This window comes from Actinia tenebrosa, unplaced genomic scaffold (assembly GCF_029948245.1).
Source record: "Actinia tenebrosa isolate PJP-AT-01 unplaced genomic scaffold, QUT_ActTen_1.0 PGA_scaffold3__52_contigs__length_22856419, whole genome shotgun sequence".
NCBI classification, from domain to species: domain Eukaryota; kingdom Metazoa; phylum Cnidaria; class Anthozoa; order Actiniaria; family Actiniidae; genus Actinia; species Actinia tenebrosa.
Genome location: NW_028292580.1, coordinates 744,427 through 763,983, shown reverse-complemented (window position 1 = coordinate 763,983; position 19,557 = coordinate 744,427). Strand labels below are relative to the sequence as shown.

The 19,557-nt window shown below is 39.0% G+C and overlaps 1 protein-coding gene and 3 pseudogenes across 1 annotated transcript; 1 reads left to right on the top strand and 3 right to left on the bottom strand.

Annotated features, from left to right (window-relative positions):
* Nucleotides 1-4,145: 4,145 nt before the first annotated feature.
* On the top strand, nucleotides 4,146-5,496 carry LOC148907539 (uncharacterized). Its single transcript, XM_089035306.1, has one exon. It carries the CDS (start codon nucleotides 4,183-4,185, stop codon nucleotides 5,494-5,496), a length of 1,314 nt encoding a protein of 437 aa, XP_088891432.1. The 5' UTR covers nucleotides 4,146-4,182.
* Nucleotides 5,497-6,577: 1,081 nt separating this feature from the next.
* LOC148907537 (uncharacterized) lies at nucleotides 6,578-18,284 on the bottom strand (annotated as a pseudogene).
* LOC148907538 (uncharacterized) lies at nucleotides 9,140-11,026 on the bottom strand (annotated as a pseudogene).
* Nucleotides 18,285-18,560: 276 nt separating the features above from the next.
* Nucleotides 18,561-19,087, bottom strand: LOC148907536 (uncharacterized; annotated as a pseudogene).
* Nucleotides 19,088-19,557: the final 470 nt, after the last annotated feature.

Genomic DNA, 19,557 nt, shown 5'->3' with positions numbered 1-19,557 from the left:
ATCCATCGAAATTACAATACGGCCCAACAAATTTAGCCGTGAAGACTCCTACAAGCTCAGTACTACCTGGAAACGACTACTAAGAGATACCCTTATCCGACAATAGCCTCTGGTCACCATGGTTATGCAACAGTAAAAAACTATAAAAAGTCTGTAAAAGTCTGTGTACCTAATTCTGATGAAGACTACCACAGCGTAGACGAAACGTAGATGAAACATAATGACCTCAAAACATAACATATTTTTTCCTCTCCCTGGCAAATGAATAGTAAAAATCTATTTAAGGTATCTAAGTTTATTTCTAGTAAGAAAAAAGCATTTTTGAAGAATGAATTTTTTTCCACAAAAAGTCGTTTTGAGGTCATGAAGTCGGCAAAACAAGACTAAACAATTCGTAGGTCTTCATATCGTAGCGTAAAAAATACCATATTTTTCTCTTCTTGACGAGTTAATATCAAAAATCTACTTTAGAAATCTACTATGAATATATGTCTTGCACTAAAAGGGGATATTTATTGTTATTTAGTGCGCTGACTTACCTTTTATCACCAAAAAAAACTACCTGACTTTGCCATCTCCTTTTACGTTCTCGCATAGCTAAAATCCTGTAGAATGCCAGCCACAACGGCGGATTGATTTGATTGCGTGACCTCTTAGTGCAAGTCGCCTATTAAGATGAGATTAATCAATTAACAGACACAAATATATAACTTTAATTGCTGTTTTCAAATACCATGTATAAAGTCAACTGAAACGCATAAAATGTCAACATACTTTAAAAAACTGGAATTAAAATGAACTTTAGTATTTTTCGAGAACATTTATCATTAAAGTTTTAAGCTTGTAGGATGGTTGTAGTTCATTTCAACGTTGTTGTATTATCTTAGATACGCGTGAATTTACAGAACTGTATGTAATGCAAATTTTATTAAGAGACAGAAGTTTATCACCTAAGACTTGGTCTGGCATCATGACAACGTTTTCTTCCAGAACACTATTTCAGATTTCTGCATTAAGGTGGCTCGACTGGGTTTTGTTTGTGGCATACCTTCGAAGTTTGAAGGGGAAATGCGTCGCTGCCAATAAGTTAATTTCAAATAAAATATTATGACATGTCTAGAGATAGATTCAAGTTTTAAATGATATGAAACTTTACCGGATCAATCGAAAGCTTAAAAGGTCATATTAAAATTAGTTATAAAGGAAAAAAATCGATTTGTCTTATCTAATATATACATATATAATCATGGACTGCGCGCCACTGCATAGAATAATGGATTTCCTGCACCGCAAATGTGAAGCAAATTTAAAGTAAATACCACATTTGTTCCAATTTGCTTATATTTGCTTCAGTACAAATCTGTGATTTGCCATCGGTTTTGCACATGAAGCAAAGCCGGTAAATGCCGTCTTTGATTTAGATTTGGCGATCAGAGTAAAATGTTAGTGCTGTTGTATATTTGCGTTAAAATTGCATGCGTGCAAACCTGTTAGTAATCTCAATATTTACTACAAAATTGACTATCTGCAAATGTGAATAATCTTTAATAGTTGAAAACGAAGCAAATGTGTAGAAAACTGGTTTTTTGATTGTTTTTTGCTTCAGGAGCAAATGTGAGTAAAGTTAAGTATACAGAAATTGCTTTGCTTTGTTGGTAAATGACCAAATTTGCTCGCGTTTGTTAGTTAAACAAATCTGTGTCAACCGCCATATATTTTCAAGGCTGCCTATGCATCGCAAAACTCGTATTTGAACATTTTTGCTTCAGGAGCAAAAGTGAGTAAAATCATGTTTCTTTTCGAGATAAATAACGAAATTTGCTCGCATTTCCAGTAAATAATAATAATAATAATAATAACTTTATTTCTATAGCGCTTTTACCTATGATGTTCAAAGCGCTTTACAAACAATATAACAAATATAAATAATTACTGAAATATCAAATAATCAAAAATCTAACTACTAAACTATCTTAATGACTACATTCTATAAAAATATAATAATCTAGTAATTATAAATATATATAAAATGAATAACTAATCTTAAAAACTAACCATAAGCCTCTTTATATAAAAATGTTTTTAGCTTTTTCTTAAAGCTATCCAAACTTGAACATAATCTAATATCTTGGGGAAGAGTATTCCATAACACAGGCCCACAAATGGAGAATGCCCTAGCGCCATAGGTCTTAAGCTTAAACTTGGGTACCAGTGAACATATGTGTACCACCTATACTCGCTATATGCATGATGTATACAATATTTATATTGTAAATTAATGTATTAACCAAACATTGCATTGATAGTCAGGTTAGATCAAGAAAAAAATTTATTGCTCTTTGACAATAATGACAGAAATAGTATTATTACAATTTCATTTTGACATTTGTTTTGTCCTGTCTCCCTGAACTGCAACAAATTGATACTTCATTTTGACGGACGTTTTTGGGGTTGTCAACAAGAGTTTGTTTCCTTGAGGACATTCAGACAACATGTAGATTTATATTTCAACAAAAAGGAGAATAAGTGGGAAATATGCGGTGAATCTTCCGAAGAAGAACATACCGATAGTGATACAAGCTTGAGTATAAATGGGGACAACAGTATAGATTTTGAAGCGACTTCGAGTTGTGAAGATCGAAATCCTCAAGGTATTTTAAGTTTTAACTGTAAAAAAAAGTTGTTTAAGTTTTTTCATGGGTTTTATTTTATTTCTCCTATTACAATAAATAACAGTTTGTTATGAAACTATGCTTAATAAAAATATATTTGCTTTGGTAGGTGTCAACATTGCAGAATTAGAAACGGAAGATCGAAACTTTGTTGGTCTTTCTGAGGGAGAGAGTGATGATGAATTTATATATCACGAAAGGAGACCAGAGCTACAGGAAGTATGGGACCTGAACGACATAGACGTTGACTGTGATTTCAGGGTCAATAAAAACCTGTATTCAGTGGATGTTAATGTTTTGGGTACATTGGATAAAATAAAAGGTCTTGTTCATTGGCTGCTACTTTTCGTATGTCTATGGTCTTCATTTTGTAGTCTCTCAGATAATGCAATTGATATTCTATTGAGTTTCTTGAAAACTTTCTTTGAAGCACTGGGATCAACGGTGCCCATGGTTCCCATGGTAACAGGCTTGGCTATGCTGATTCCAAAGTCATTGCATTTGCTCAAGAACAAATTGGGACTAAATCAAGATAAATTCATAAAGTTTGTAGTTTGTCCAAAATGTGAGAATCTGTATAATTTTGATGATTGTTACACTCTGCAATTTGGAAAGCATGTCACAAAGAAATGCACATTTGTTGAATTTCCACACCATCGCCAGCAATTCCGTCGAACACAATGCAATGAATCACTTTTGAGAGAGGTACATTTGAAAGGTGGAAAAACTAGATTATATCCCTACAAAGTGTACTGTTACAATAGCATAGTGTCTACTCTGGAACAGTTTTTACAACGACCAAATTTCATGACAAAGTTAGAGAGCTGGCGTGATAGAAATGTACCAAAATCATTTCTTGCTGATGTATTTGATGGTAGACTATGGAAAGAATAGCAGTATGTAGATGGAAAACCTTTTTTAGCTGCAGCAAAAAATTATGCTTTTATGCTTAATGTTGACTGGTTCCAGCCATTTAAGCATTCAATATATAGTGTTGGAGCCATCTACATGGTTTTAATGAACCTTCCAAGAGCAGAAAGGTTCAAACCTGAAAATGTTTTCTTGATTGGAATCATCCCTGGACCAAAAGAGCCAAAAAGAAATATAAATACATATCTACAGCCTCTAGTTGCAGAGCTTAATCAGCTATGGACAGGTGTCAAACTGAAAGTTGCTGGGTCAGAGGTGTTAGTTCGTAGTGTTTTGCTATGCATTGGTTGCGACATCCCTGCTACCAGAAAAGTTTGTGGATTCACAGGACATGGCTCAAATCTTGGTTGTTCTAAATGTAAGACATTTTCCCCAGGAAACGTTGCAACAAGAATTGATTTTTCTGGATTTGCTCCTTGTGAACCCAGAACAAACAAAGAACATAGACAGCAAGCACAAGATACAGCAACAGACTTCTGCAGCTGATCGAACTGCCAAGGAATCACAATATGGTACCCTATTCAGCGAGCTGACGTTTTTACCTTATTTTGACTGTGTGCGTTTTCATATAGTGGACCCAATGCATAACTTGTTTACTGGAACTGCTAAACACGTGATGAAAAATATTTGGATTGACTCCGAAAAGCAAACCCCCCTAATCAATAAAAACCACCTAGGTAAAATACAAGACAAGATTGATAAAGTCAAAGCTCCATCAAGTATTGGTAGGATGCCGAAGAAAATTGAAAACAGCTATGGGGGATTTACAGCTGATCAGTGGAAGAATTTTACACTCATCTACTCAGTGTTTGCTCTTTGGGACATTTTGCCAAAACCTGATTTGCAAATATGGCAAGACTTTGTAATGGCATGCTTTTTATTTTGTACTCCAGTTATAACAGAAAACAAAGCAATGCTTGCTCACACATACATATTAAAATTCTGCAAGGCAGTTGAAAACATGTACGGTACTGCAAAGATCACCCCTAATATGCATCTTCATACACATATTTTGGACTGCATTTTGGATTATGGTCCAGTATACTCTTTCTGGCTCTTCAGCTTTGAAAGGTATAATGGTATCCTGGGGGAGTATGGTACCAATCAGAAATCAGTAGAAATTCAACTGATGAGGAGGTTTACTTCTGATCAATTCTTAAGGGATATTCCATTCCCCAGTGCATTTCAAGAGAACTTTAAACCAATTTTTGAAAGACTATTGAGAAAACAAGCTGGAACTCTAATGGAAAATGCATGTGACACATCAACAGCAGAAAGTGAACATGTAGGTGCTATAGCCACGAGTCTTCTTTCCATTGGACCACTCAAAAAAGGAGTTTGGGCCTGTGATGGTAACTTATTTAACTGTACGATGGCCTATTCTAGAGATTGCCTGGACCCTGAATTTTTACCCTTTTTAAAGGAGGTTTATAACAATTTGTTTGATGAAGTTGATGAATCATCTGTGACAAGCCAGTTTGAAAGATACTCTTCATGTTCATTTAATGCTGAGAAGTTAGGATCAAGTGACTCAATTGGCCAAAGATCATCATTTATATTGGCAAGATGGTGTAAGCTTGGTGGCAAAATTGACAGAAGTGGTGTTCACTTAAGGCCAGGAATAATCAGATACTTTCTCAAGCAAAATGTCAAAATAGGAGGACAGTATGTATCTTGTGTTTTTGCTGTAGTCCACTGGTTTCAGGAACACCCTGCGAAAAGGGATCTTGGGCCACCTGTTGAAGTTTGGTGCAGAGATTTGTTTGAGATGGATGGTCCAGCAAATTTCATTCCTGTCCAAAGAATCCATCAAAAGTTTGTGCCAGCAGTTGATACTTTGAAGGGTGAAAAGGTCATGGTTGTCTGTCCTTTGGCTCAGAAAATCCAAGTGTAGTAGGTAATTGATTCGTTAGTCGTTCACGTTTTACTTCATCTAAGAACTAAGAACTTAGTCATCTTTAACTATTTAGCATATTATTATATTATAATATAATACATATGTATTTGAAATAGCTGTATATTTTCTTTGTACATACTGCACTCAATAAGGCCTAGTGAGTACAAAAACAAAATTACAAAATTGACTGTTGTATGGGATATTCCATGGATGGTATACCACTTGAAGCCATAGAAATTGATACAATAAACACATGGGATATTCCATGGTATACCACTTGAAACCAAGTAATTAATTCAACAATATTTGTTGAAGTATTTGTTATAGGGATAAAATATGTGTCAAATTTAATGCAAATACCAACGATGCTGCACTTTTACTCACATTTGATTGGGACACAAATATTTAAATTTGGACCAAATTTGCTTTTGTGGCAAATGTTTTGTAAAACCCAGCATTTGTCATAGGGATAAAATATTTGTCAAATCTGATGCAAATACCAAGGATGCTACACTTTTACTCACATTTGATTGGGATAAAAAAATTACATTTGGACCAAATTTGGCTTGGAAACAAATTTGTGTCAATTTTAGTATAATAGATTTGCACAACATTTGCTCAGGTACGCAAATCCATTTTTCTATGCAGTGCGCCGCAATTCCGAATCTTGGTTCAGTGTTTTCGGTACTGAGAATGCTAAAACATGGTTTCGTACATACATGCATACTTTGTTATAGCTCCCAAAGGGGGTCTTCCGCTATAAATACTAAAATATACTAAAAATGAGCTAAAAATAAAAAATAAAACAAATAAATAAATATAAAATACTATTATAAGAATAAAAAATTATATAGTATATATTATAACGGTAATTAATAAAAGGGGAAATCTCTACAAGTTCAATAAATAGTAAATAATTTCTTCTTAAAATGTTTTATGTCACTAATTTGCTTAATATCATTTGGGAGATCATTATACGACTTAGCACCTCAAAAGTCAAATCAGGGTTCCCAGGGGTCAGGGAAAAGTCAGGGAAAAACAGTCAGGGGAAAACACAGTCAGGGAATTTTTTAGTTAGTCAGGGAAATTGTGATTTTGCTGTTCCAAGCAAAAAGTTATGCATTGGATCGATCAATGTAAATCGGACAGCATCATAATAAGGCAACTCATAAAAAAACAGTATATCTGATCCCAGTTTTGCTGGCACAAGCCTTGGCCTTTGTAGCACTATGGAAATCAGCTTGCTGGTAGCGTTCTGCATGTTGTTTACATTATTCATGGGTTCTTTTCTCCCACTCATCTCTATTAAATCCAGAGAAATCAGGCTTTTCACCAAAAGATGGCCTAGGAAATTGCTTGTAACACTTATTACAACCTGTTCACATAATAAAAAGAAAATAAAGGAAATTAATAGCTAATAATTATTATGCTGATAAGAATAGAGTATAGTCATTATACCCGTGAAATATGCATAAGTAAAAATAAATACAGATAATTACATGGTGTAAAAGACCTTGAATTAAATAGCAGCTCCCCTTCTAAATTATAAGCCCACAGTCTGTGCTGCCCAGCCTCCATCAAGCACAATCATTTATGATTTTTAATTTTAGAAATATCATTTAAATTGAGTTTCTTTTCCTTGGTACCTCAAGAGGTAACATGGTAATTTACATTGACAAAAAGTCAATATTGGTAGTAAAATAATGCATCTCCACATCATGAAAATCTTACCTCTATTTGCCGCATGACCCATGAAGCCTCCACATTTCCTAATGGCAGGTATGTCACATGTCTATATTTCTCGTAAATACCATTACCACTGTCAAGCAGAACACCATCCCAAAGGTCCGCCAATTCATCAATCAATGGTTGAAGGAAAGTGTTTATATGTAATTTTGGTTCCTTTGGTCCAGGAATTATACCATGGACAATTACATTTTCCATTTTAAACCTTTGCTGTCTTGGTAGATCCATGACTACCATATATATCACCCCAATGCTATGTATCCCATGTTTAGTTGGTTGGAACCAATCCACATTAAGCATTAGTCCAAAATTATTGGGGGCTGATAAAAAGGAGCAGCAGTAAGGGGGACTCGCGGCCACCCCCCGGAATTACATGGGTATTCCCCGCGCTCACGTAAAGGCGTCGGCCGCGGGTATTACCCGTAAGGTCGTTCTGGGTATTACCTGCGTAATTCGATTCGAAAAGCTCTCTACGGGTTTTACTGGTGCCCCACATTACTAAGTTAAAATATTCGTTCCAATAAAAAGAGTTGTAAAGTACCATGCGGCCGCCGCGGGTTTTATGAAAAAATATCGTTAAGTATAAGATGACTGGCAAGTTTGTTTGTCCGAGGTGTAATGGGAGTTTTATAAAGTGTGGCCTGATTTCCCATCTACGCAGGAAGGATCCCTGTGAAATTGTGACAACTTGTACGACAACGCGTGAGGAATACGTAAAGGAGTTGACAAGAAAGCCCGCAGTTCCCAAACCTGCTTTTAGACGTCGTCCTATGGATGATCCGCAGTTCTCCGTGGATCGTATAAATAATAAGCGCGGGCATTACAGAGGCAACGTAAGGCTGACATGCCTAGAGTGTAATCGGGCGCGTGGAGCAGCATTACTCTGAGTCTTTGGGGACTATGAGCAGCTCTTCCTTGACGAATCCGCGACTTGGGCCATTTAGGTAATACAACACGGGTTGCCCTTCCTTGGTGACGGACTTCGAAATCTCATACGTTTCCAGAGACCAGTTAGGATCCGTGGCTCTCTTACTGCCGCCTTCGAGTTCCCCCGGCTGATAGAGGTATCTGACCACTATGTCGCGGGGAAGCTTTTTTTCCTTCAGTCCTACCGCCCTTGAACTTCTGACGTAGGACTTGTGTTCCACGTGTTTCTTTTTCATAGCATCCTTGGGTCTTATTCCCGTAGCCCTGGCTGCCTCGTTGTTCAAAGCCGCGACGACCTGGGGAGCCTCTGAGTCCATTCCCTGTTGCGTTTCGATGGATCTTCCAGCTCTTTCCAATACTGGTACCCAAAGAGACGCTCGGCCAAGGTCTTATTGAATCTTTCAACAATGCTCTGACCCCTGTGGTACTCTGCTTCGGCTCTCCGTGGTCTTTCAGGGTCTTAGTAACCACGCCCATGAACTCTGTCCCCGCATCCACTTGCAGCAGCTTAGGCCATTTCAAGACGCGCTTATAAATCCTACCTAGGGCTTCTGCGACTTCCCCAGAATCCTTACTGGTTATGGGTTCGGCGTCCTTGTATCTGCTTGCGATATCGACTACGGTCAAAGCGTACCTATAGGTCTTTCTTCTCACCTTGTCGTGCGGTAAGAAAAGCAAATCCGCCTGAATAAGCCTTTTGGGGAGCCTGAGGGGTGACCATCGCTGGGGCGAACTTGAAGCTTCGCATATTGGCAATTGGCTATCATGTGAAAAGTCACCGACGTTAGGTTTTCTATGCTCGTAATCGAGGGCTCAAACGTAAAATGAGCCGGAGCCCTGTTATTTGTCTTTTTCCCGTAAGGTAATAATGGGGTGTTGGTCTCATCAACAATCCTAAACCCAATATTACAGTTATTCCACGCGCTAACGCTAATGGTGCACATAATCAATCCCAAACCCCCAACCTTTACCCACAACCCAGTGTCGCGCCAACTGTCGCCCCATCCATACGATTTCTCCTCTAAATAATAAAGAAGCCAGTTCTCTTTTGTGTGTGGGTTCATATATTTCAGGGAATAAATTCCCTTCTAAAGACTAAGCACCGTAAGAGTGCTGATGGTCTTGTGATTATAAACGTAGTCTCTTTGGTCATCCATGCTATTTACGCAAACGCTCCCAGAATCGTCTACGCGTATTTGCAGCTTTACCTTTCCATGGCAATCGGCCACCATGTGGAAAGTCCAAACCGATAGATTCTCGGCGCTCTTGGGGTTGGGTTCTACGGAAAAATGCGTAGGCTCCCTGTTGTTCGTTTTCGTACGCATAGGCTGCAGTATGCCATTGTCATCCAGGAACCTGAAGCCGACGTTAGCATGGCCGCTCGTGCCAATGCAAATACTACAAAGAATTAACTTCTTTCCCGAGTAGTTTAAATCCACGGACATCCCGGTGACGTCCACCCAAGATGCCTGGGCGTATTTTTTCTCGCCTGCGTAAGTCGTGTAAACGCAATCCACTCCAGCTACGTAGGGGTTGTTCATCGCCATATATAATAACTCAGACCAATGCTTGCAGCTGTTAAGCCGGCTTTTAGTAGGTTATGGTCATATTCCTCGGGTATGGTTGGTAACGCGGGAATATGCTTTGATGGTTTCTTAACTACGGGTAGCTTCGTTTCGTGTGACTTTTTTGGCTCCTCTACGAAGTGAGGAATGCCCTTGGTAGTATCAGAGTTCACGTCATTCACCCCAAACTTCATATCCTTAGTAGCTCGCTGAAGTTTGTTGTTATAACCCACAACGGAATTGGTGTTAATGACCAAATTACTTGGCATCAACCAACAACCAGGACTCAAGGCGTAATCCAGCCGCACTTTAGATTGCTACACCGCTAATTGATATCTTTGAACTGACTTGGATATGTCATTTTCTATTATTGCGGACTCAAACAGGGTTAGGAATTCTTGTTGCGTTTCCCGCGAAGCACCTTGGGAACCAACAATGGGGCTGCGGGTATTTACCTGCGCTCCCAGGGTGCAGTAGACGAATGCTTCAATGCTGCGGTTAATTCGAGCTAGGTTTCTTAGGCCTTTTCCTTTTAATAATACAAACGGATCCCAAGGACTGGGGTAAATTGTCTCAATCCTATCGATCAGCGTAACGTCATTCTTGCGACCGCCCAAGTCGTAAAACTTTAGGACCCCGGGGTATTTTTGATGATACATGTCTGCAGGACGCACGCCGTCAACATGCCAAGCATAGATAATGCCCAAGCCATGCGTGGCGCCTTCCCGATAACGAAAGTCTTTTTGCTGCGGCTTAAACTCATTCATTAGTCTTTCTAGGGCAGCGGAATCGTAGTGGTTATTCATTCTATTGAATGGCTTTCCCCCCGGTAATGGTACATTAAGCTCCTTCAATATGCGCCGCATAGTAAAGGCAACGTGGAACCTTAGAAAGGCAATGTCGAACATATCCGCGGCAACCCCGCAGCCCTTCGTAGCCGCCCAGACGGCAAAGTTTAACTGCTGTGGCCAGTACTTAAAGTTAGGTCCCCTTAACCATTCGTGGGCTTCTTTTCCTGAAGTGTGCTTAAGGTTAAAATCCTTAAAGATATCCCTTATTACTACGTTAAAGGTTTGCTTACCCACTGGAATCTTTAAATGCGTCACTATTTTATCAAAGTCGTTTATGCCACCTTCCGCATCGTAAAATGGGTAATCCTGGTTGGTTATTAATAGATTCTTTGGGAAATTAGGTGGCGCGGGCTTTGGTTTAGGGGTAGGTTTCGGATCGTTATGCACAGGCTTTGGCTCCTTCCTTACAGGTTTTGGTTCTGGCCGATGCTCAAACATCTTTCCAAGATCTTTCCGACTTAAGTAATTTCCATAAATATCATTCCCAAAAGCGTCGTACATTAGTACATATAATGGATGTTATACCATCAGCACCTCCACTTTATCCTGAACTTCCTAAGGAACCTAACGAACTAAACGCAGAAAACTTTAGGCTTAACAAAGCAAACTTAATCCTGGCTTACTTGGAAGGGCAGGCAAAACACTACGAAAAAGTTAGGAAGAAATACGTCAGAGCCCGGAGTACGCTACATAAAATTGCGATAACTTCAGGATCCATATCTGTTGTGTTAACGGGCTCCGGCGTTGCTACTTCACTTACTGGGCCGGGAATAATTGTTGGAGTTCCTTTGGCCGGCGTTGGGGCAGCCTGTGGTATTATTTCAGCCGTTGCTACGGGCATTATGAAACAGTTGTCAAGCAAAATATCCAAGCATGACACGACAATAGCTCTGTCAAGGGCTAAAGTAAATACAATTACCGATCTTGTCTCAAAGGCTTTGCGTGACAGAAAGATAGACGACGTAGAATTCTCGCTTATTCTGGCCGAAGAGGAAAAGTCCGAGAAATTAAAGTCGGACATAAGGAACAAAAAAACAGTCGTAAAAGAAGAGCTTCAAAGAAAACTCGCTCAGTAAACATCTGCTTTGAAAAGAGCGTGACAGGATTCTATTTACATATTGAACGACAGTCTAGAAAATATGCAAATTAGAGTGTAAGACATAAATATAATAATTTTCACATACGTAAGCTTCCTGTGTGTCTGGCGTTCGCTTGTGATCGTGGACTTTGGATCTGGGGAGGCCCAGAGTCCCGAGTTCAAGCCTCGCTGCAGACACATTTGGACCGGTTGCTGTGAGTGAAAAAAAAAGCCTCCCCCACTTACAGCAACCGTAAAAAAAAGATAAAAAATGCAATTCAAGAAAAATATATGTGTGTACTAGAGGGCCTCTGGCGCGGGATGAAATAAGCCTCGTAAGCCCAAAATGCAAAAAACCCCACTGGGGATAGCTTGGTGTTCTGCGCGATGCATTCCCCAGTGGGGTTTCTGGCAACGCCAGTTTTGCATTTTTATCTTCTCGGAATCCATCCTAATAGGGGGTGGTTGGGGTCTATTTTGTAAAATATTTCATAAATTACGTCAGGGTAATAATGAATATTCTTATCCAACCGACAAAACATCCACTTGGCTTTTGTCATATCAGAAACCTCGGGAATAGACTTACCGGTAATTTCAGACAAAAGATAGGGAATAGCTTTGTAATATTTCCCTAGCTTTAATTTTTTCAACGTTTTCCGTAGACTTTGCGGGGTTTGCTCTTCTAAGTGGTCTATGATTTTCTTCTTTACTTCGTTGTCTAAATATACCGGTCGATAACCTTGGATATGACTCATCCAGTCCCTAAAGTATTTTATTCTCTTATAAGGTGTTTTCTTACGACCTCCATTGGCGTAATACTGCTCTCTGGTAGCATTTGGTACGGCATTACGAATATTCTTACCACACTCGTAACACTGTGCTGACGTGTCACCTTCTATTTGCATTTTCTTACCACAACAAACTAACTTCCTTGGTGGCGGGGTAACAAACTTAGGTTTCAAACACTTTACACAGAAGTCATAAACGAACTCTTTACATTCATGCATCGTATATAAGACAAATATTTTAACTTAGTAATGTGGGGCACCAGTAAAACCCGTAGAGAGCTTTTCGAATCGAATTACGCAGGTAATACCCAGAACGACCTTACGGGTAATACCCGCGGCCGACGCCTTTACGTGAGCGTGGGGAATACCCATGTAATTCCGGGGGGGTGGCCGCGAGTCCCCCTTACTGCTGCTAAAGTACTCACCATTGACTGTTTGGAAATCTTTCCAGACCTGACCTTCATAAAGATCTCCTAATGTACCATTTGGTAAGTTGCTATCTCTCCATTTTTCACAATCACTCATAAAGTTCTTTTTGTAGATTAAGTCTTGAATAGATTCAATAACGTTTTTATAACAGTACATCTGCTTTGGATATAGATAGACAGATCCATTAGATGATCGCTTCGTTTTCAAAAGCGTAGTTCCACATGGTTGTCTCCAGGTCCTATGTGGGTGTAGTGGGTATCTTACATGGCTGCATTTTAAAGATGTAGTATCTCCATTAGGTTTCTTGATTACACAGTCCTTGAGGGGGTACAATGACTTACACTTTGGACAAAAAGCATATTTTTCAAAGTCATCCTTTTTAAACCAGTGCTTTGTAGACCATGTACATTGTTTCTGGAATACATTTTGCAAATTCTTTAAGAGCTTCATATTCACAGAGTTCAGCAATATACAGTAACATTCCCCTTAAGAATTTGAGTAGTAACAAGATGCCTTTATCTGAAACCTTGTAAAGAGATTGTCACAGAAGAAAAAACATCAAGAAGGATCTTAACTCTGTTGAAGTATGAGGACCTGTAGCTTGTTGACCATCTCCTCTACCTGAACTACTCTTCATTTTCAGAAATCACTTCGTTTAGGTATTTCATCCACCTGCAAATACATGCAATACAGCATTTAAAAAATTGAAGGTCTTATATATGACTAACGCAAAAAAATCTCTACCTGACAATGAGACATATTTGGTTCTATTTCTTCGTTTGCTTCACTGAAGTTTGTTTCTTCGTCGCTGCTGCTGCCTTCTTCAGAAAAGAAAATCTGATCCTCGTCCTCAAGTTCAATTTCGTTCTCTGAAGACGCCTGGTCGGATGTTTCCATTCCGGGGGAGATATTGACATCCAAATCATCAGCGTTAGTTAAGCTGCTATGGAGGATTTGATGTTCATAGTAAGTTGTCTTCGAAACGAGTTGTTTGCAATGTTCACAATAAAAAGATTGGTCCTTTTTGGTCCCTACGGAGAGAATTTTACCAAAAAATTAGTTGACGTCGTGCATGGCTATTATATGATACACAATTCACTTACAGTAAAATGCCTCCTCCCCCCCCCCCCCCCTCCCGCTCATATTTATTTACTCGGCACGTGTCTTCCAGCTTTAGTTTAGTTTCAGTGAGAAATATTCACGTACGCTAATATAAAAGAAAACTTACCACTAATATTGCCATTACAAGGGAGGTGATCATAGTATTGAGCTTTTGCCATGAAGGAGCAGCATCCCTCACAAAATTTTCGTTTTGAAGGTAGTAATCCGTTCGCTTGACTCGCCATCGCAAACAACGCCATAAGACAGATAAATAAAGGCCCAGGCGTTCCACAACGTTTAAAGTCGTTGAGATGACGTCAGATTTATCGTCATACCACGTGGGGTACTACATGAAAAGTTGCTCTCTTATTGGACCAGAGAGGTGTGAGAGTAAAAGAGCGGGCTTTTCAGTCATGCAATATTGGAATTCGTGCCCCCGTCGACCTCTTTTCTTTCTGCTTTCAAAGGATCACTTAGAGAGACAAAGCTTCAATAGTTTTTTACTTAAGAGCGGCTGTCCGTAAAAACCAGACCAATTCGAAATTTCGTGGCAACAGTCAAAAAATCGATTTTGTTCATGCTTTGAAGTTAGATACCCTATCACATAACATTAATCCCTGTGCACTTAGTTTTGCAAAATTCTTTTTTGTTCGGGAGAAATTTGAATTTTTATGCAGATAGGCAAATGTGCTAATTTGACGACTCTGAAATTGAGATAAATCACCGATCTCGTGTACGAAATACAATCAATACTTGACCTTTCTAACCTAATAAACTTCAAATATGGTATCTCTATATGCCTCACAATGATTTTCAGACATGTAGCTGTAACGAAGAATTTCTGGAAGAATTATTTGCAAGACACAGTTTTCTTGAGCTTAAAAGTACCCTCAAAACAAGTGAGAATTTTACCATGGCCGATACAACGGAAAAGCGAGATTTTCACTGTATGTGATGTCACGATGATATTGTTCAAGACTGTGAAAAAAAATTCTCAGGTAAATGTGTTTTTAGGGTTCTACGATCGATCAAATATGCCTAAATACGTTGTTTCAGAAAGAATCGTTTTTGCATAATTTAGCAATTAAATGACTGCCAAAATTAAAATAATATTTTTCAAACTCTCTATAAGCCGTTTGAGACATCAATACTTAGCAAATGTGAGGGATTTTTCTGAAGAAAGAGCAGCATTTACTCCCTACCGCTTCACAAATCATGAATTCTAGGTGTAGTGATGGTCATCAACCCAAAACAGCGAAAGCGTTGTGTGACCACCCCGGTGGCGGGATAAAAAATAATGTGTGTGCATGTGAGTTTTTTTTTTAATGTATCCAAATAAACACCGAAAATACTACTTTTATTTCCCGTTATTAACTACATTTGTGCGTCTTCCTCCTTATGTCTTAGTATCTAAAAGTATAACGTTCGTGTTAGCAGCTCCTGGCCGTTCAAATCCATTCAAGGCTCTGATGACGTATTCCAGAGTTAATAGAGGGGACTCCCCTCTATTAACTCTGCGTATTCCTATGAAAAATGGAGGGTCCTGAAGGGGGTTCCTAATCCCATTTCCAAGCCCAACATTTACTCAAATCCCAGTTCAAATCCCTTTATTCTTAGCCCGAGCCCATTTTTGATGGCTTTTTGTTTATGAATCCCAGTGCATGATATCCTATTTCCTAAGCAACAAAGAAGGATAATACCAGCACTCATTTTACCCCTTCAGAACCCTCTAAGTACTAGCTCGGTTCGATCACAAAATGGGTTAGGGAATGAAATCAAACGAAGGTCGAAAACGTCTTAAAGAAATGCAGAAAGACTATCTAATGGCCCAAGTTAACATTGGTGAGCAGACCTGGCATAAAGTTGATCCTGCAAAGACATCCAAAAAAAAAAAAAAAACTCTCATCGCTTAACACCTCTGCAAGTACAGGAGTGGCGCAGCTCAACGGGGTCGAACTGAAAGCATTTTTTTACCTTCCTCAAAGTCCTTTGATTTACAATAACAAGCAAGGAGTTAATTCTACCAATGACCTCATGTTAATTATGGATATTGGAAATCAGTTGCATTCAAGTTCATCTCAATTAGCCAGACAGTCCTTTTTAAAATAAATAATAATAAAAAAGAGAGAAAGAGAGAAGGAAAGAAAGAAAGAAAGGAAAGGGAAGGAAGGGAAGGAAGAGAAGGAAGGGAAGGAAGGGAAGGAGGGGAAGGAGGGGAAGGAAGGGAAGGAAGGAAGGAAGGAAGGAAATAAATAAATAAATAACAGGGTTCTTATATACTCTCGTTTTACATGGTTTCAATTCGCACAATCATTACCAGTGGAGTACTTTACGGGCCGCGTATTTAGGCGCTAGTAGCAGCCGTGCAGCTTACAATCATGAGTGATTTGTTAGTAAGTTAGTATTAATGCCTCCAGATTGGGATAGGCTGTTGAATCAGAAGACAATCCCCTACTCTTATACGAATAATTCAACAGGTTCTTTTATGCCCCCCAGGGTTGGGAGACAGGGCCTACGGTTTTAAGTCCTTGTCCGAGAAGACTTGAAGGTCTAACCATTTGCAGATGTAATTACAAAGGTCGCACCTTCTCAGCTATACCAGCAAGAGAGCGTGTTGTAATTGCTTTGTATCGACTCGCTGACACGATATCGTACCGCTCAATTTCCAATCTATTTGGGATTGGGAAGTCAACGGCGTGTATAATTACCATGCAAGTGTGTAAGTGCATCATGGAAGTAATGTTCAAGAGTAATGTTCGAAATAGAAGATGAGATTGCTGGATTTTACGGCTTTGCAGGATTTCCCCAGGTCGTTGGGGTAGTCGATGGCTGTCATGTGCCCATAATGGCTCCCCACGAGAATAAAGAGGACTATATAAACAGAAAAAAGTTTTACTCGATTATTGTACAGGGCCTGGTCGACAGTGGTTACTTTTTCAGGGATGTCTGCATTGGTTGGCCGGGAAAGGTCCATGATGCAAGAGTTTTTAAGAACTCTTTTTTGTATGATGCATGTTCTGCCAGATCTTTCCTCCCAGTTGCCCTAAGCAAAAGAATTAATGGAGTAGTCCATTTATCATTGGTGATTCTGTATATGGTCTCACGAATTGGCTGATGCGGCCATATTATGATCGAGGCAACATAACACCATCTGAAGTTAAGTTCAACAATGCCCTGAGCAAGACAAGGGTGGTGGTAGAGAATTCTTTTGGTCGACTGAAGGGTCGCTTTAGGTGCCTAGCCAAACGTCTCGACTTGTCTGTAACCAATTCTTGTATCGCGATTAGTGCATGCTGTGTGGTCCACAATTTTTGTGAAACAATGAAAGAGGAGTTGAATGACGACTGGTTGACAGGAGTACAGATCTATGCTGACATCCCACAATGTGATAGAAATGCAAGACAAGTTCGGCAAGCTGAAATTATCAGAAATGCGATACAAGACTTCATTGCCTAGAATAACTGAGCTATAGTACAAACATTAAAAGCATTGCAACATAAATTGTACTAAATACTGCTAAATGACATATATTGACCCTATATGCTGGGGGGGGGGACTCTCCTGAAAAGTGGGTAGGGGTATATGCTCAAAAACAAGTTATCCCTTTAAAACTCTAGCAAGCTTTAGAAAAAAATCTTTGTCCTCCTGCCTTTTTCTTTCCTCCCTCTCTTCTTCTTTCCTCTCTCTCTCTCTCCCTTTCCATCTCAAAAAACACTTAAACAGTATTTTCCTGATATTCAATGAATCGGCCAAGGGATTCTTCAATCTTTAACATAACATCCTGTGTGCATGTCCTTTTCTTCTTCTTGGCCTTGTTCTCATCAGATGTCTATCATGAAAGGACAAATGAAAACATGCAATATTAATTGTTTACATTTGAAATAAAGGATTTTTACAAGCAAAATATTTTATTAAACTTCCATCTGATCACAGTTAAAATTACGGTACACGTTTCTGCGAATAAGAGACTCCACAGTTAATAAGTATTTATAATAGTCTAATGTTATCAAAAGAAGAAATGTCCATGTATTGTCTACAACCTTTTCTGTGGCTATTATGCTTATTGCAAAACAACATGAGCTTTTAAGCACCGAGTGACGACAACATTATTTACAACAATCGACACATTCAAACTTTATATCTAAATTTTAAGCATACGGTTTCGATGTAATTTACTATCATTTTACAAAACAAATGTTGTCATTTCAAACTTTTTAATATTATTAAAAGCTTCAGACATTACCTTGAACTTACCTTGCAGCTCTGAGCAGCTGTACTCTCTCTGTACTCTCGAAGGCATATTAAATTTTTCGAAAGCATTCTCGTAAAATAGCTTTTAAAAGAACTCAAAACCAAGCACGGAAAAACCTACATAATTTACCTTTCTCGTTAGCTATTTATACACTTTCTTTGAGTATTTGAATGCTATTTTAGCGAAGTTTTTTAGTTTGCATGCCTCGTATGAAAACAAATATGGTGCCGATCTATGTCACATGACATAATGTCATGTGTGCTTGTCATGTGATAATATAAAAAGAAAGAAAGAAAGGTATACAGTACAAACACTTATCACTGACTCGCTTTGCACCTTTCTTGAGCTCTAGATATTCTGCGTCAGATTGTTCTGTGCCTTCTTCATCTGCTCATTCAGCTTCACTATCGCCGTGATCGTCTTCAGCAACATCTTTAACAACTTTAGTTGAATTTAGAACCATCAACGGTCGTGTGGCTGGCTTGTCCGAGAGAACACTGTCTAGTTCCTCGAAGTAAGGAGGTTTTTTGGGGTTGCTGTGCCAGATTTCCCCTCCTGGTCTTTGTATGCTCTGTACACGGACACCAGTGTGTGTATTCGGTTTTTGCAAGCCTCAAACTCCCTATCTTCATATCCTGACGCTTTTATGTAGTTACTTATCTCTACCCATATCGACTTTTTCCTTGTACATTCTTTCAGCCTTTCCTGAATGTTCTCTCCTCCCCCACTTCTCCAACAACAAAATCGTCTCTTCCTTTTCCCACGTCCTTCCTCTCTTCCTCTCGCTCGTTGCCATCTTTGTTAGACACCTTTTAAACTTACGTCACTGAGGTAGTTTAGTTAAACGCGATTTAACCTTGTTTAACGCATACGCGCGCACAATGTGAACGAGTCAAAATTAGACCAGTTTTATCAAACAATTTTTTAAAACGTTTAAGGTTCTGGTGTGAACGGGGTATATTTAAAGACGAGGAGGTATTGGCAAAAGCAGTTCCTTTGTCAACTCGTTACAAGAATAAAATGGCGCTTAATGTATTTGAAGCATGGCGAGCTGCAAGAGAAAATAAAATTGAGGATTTGGAGAGCACGGCTTTTCAAATAAAATTGGAACATGACAATCATGACGTCATCGTATTCGAAAACTTCCGGATACGAAATGTTCTCCGTCAGTCCACACTAATACAGCTAGCCGGCGTTTTCAAATTGCTCCACTCTGGAGACCGTATTGGAAAAGTTCCGTTTTCGGTGAAGAATTGTTCCGGATTCGCCCGGACTAGTGTGGACGGAAGGCATAACCGGATAAATAAAGTTGCGGATTCAA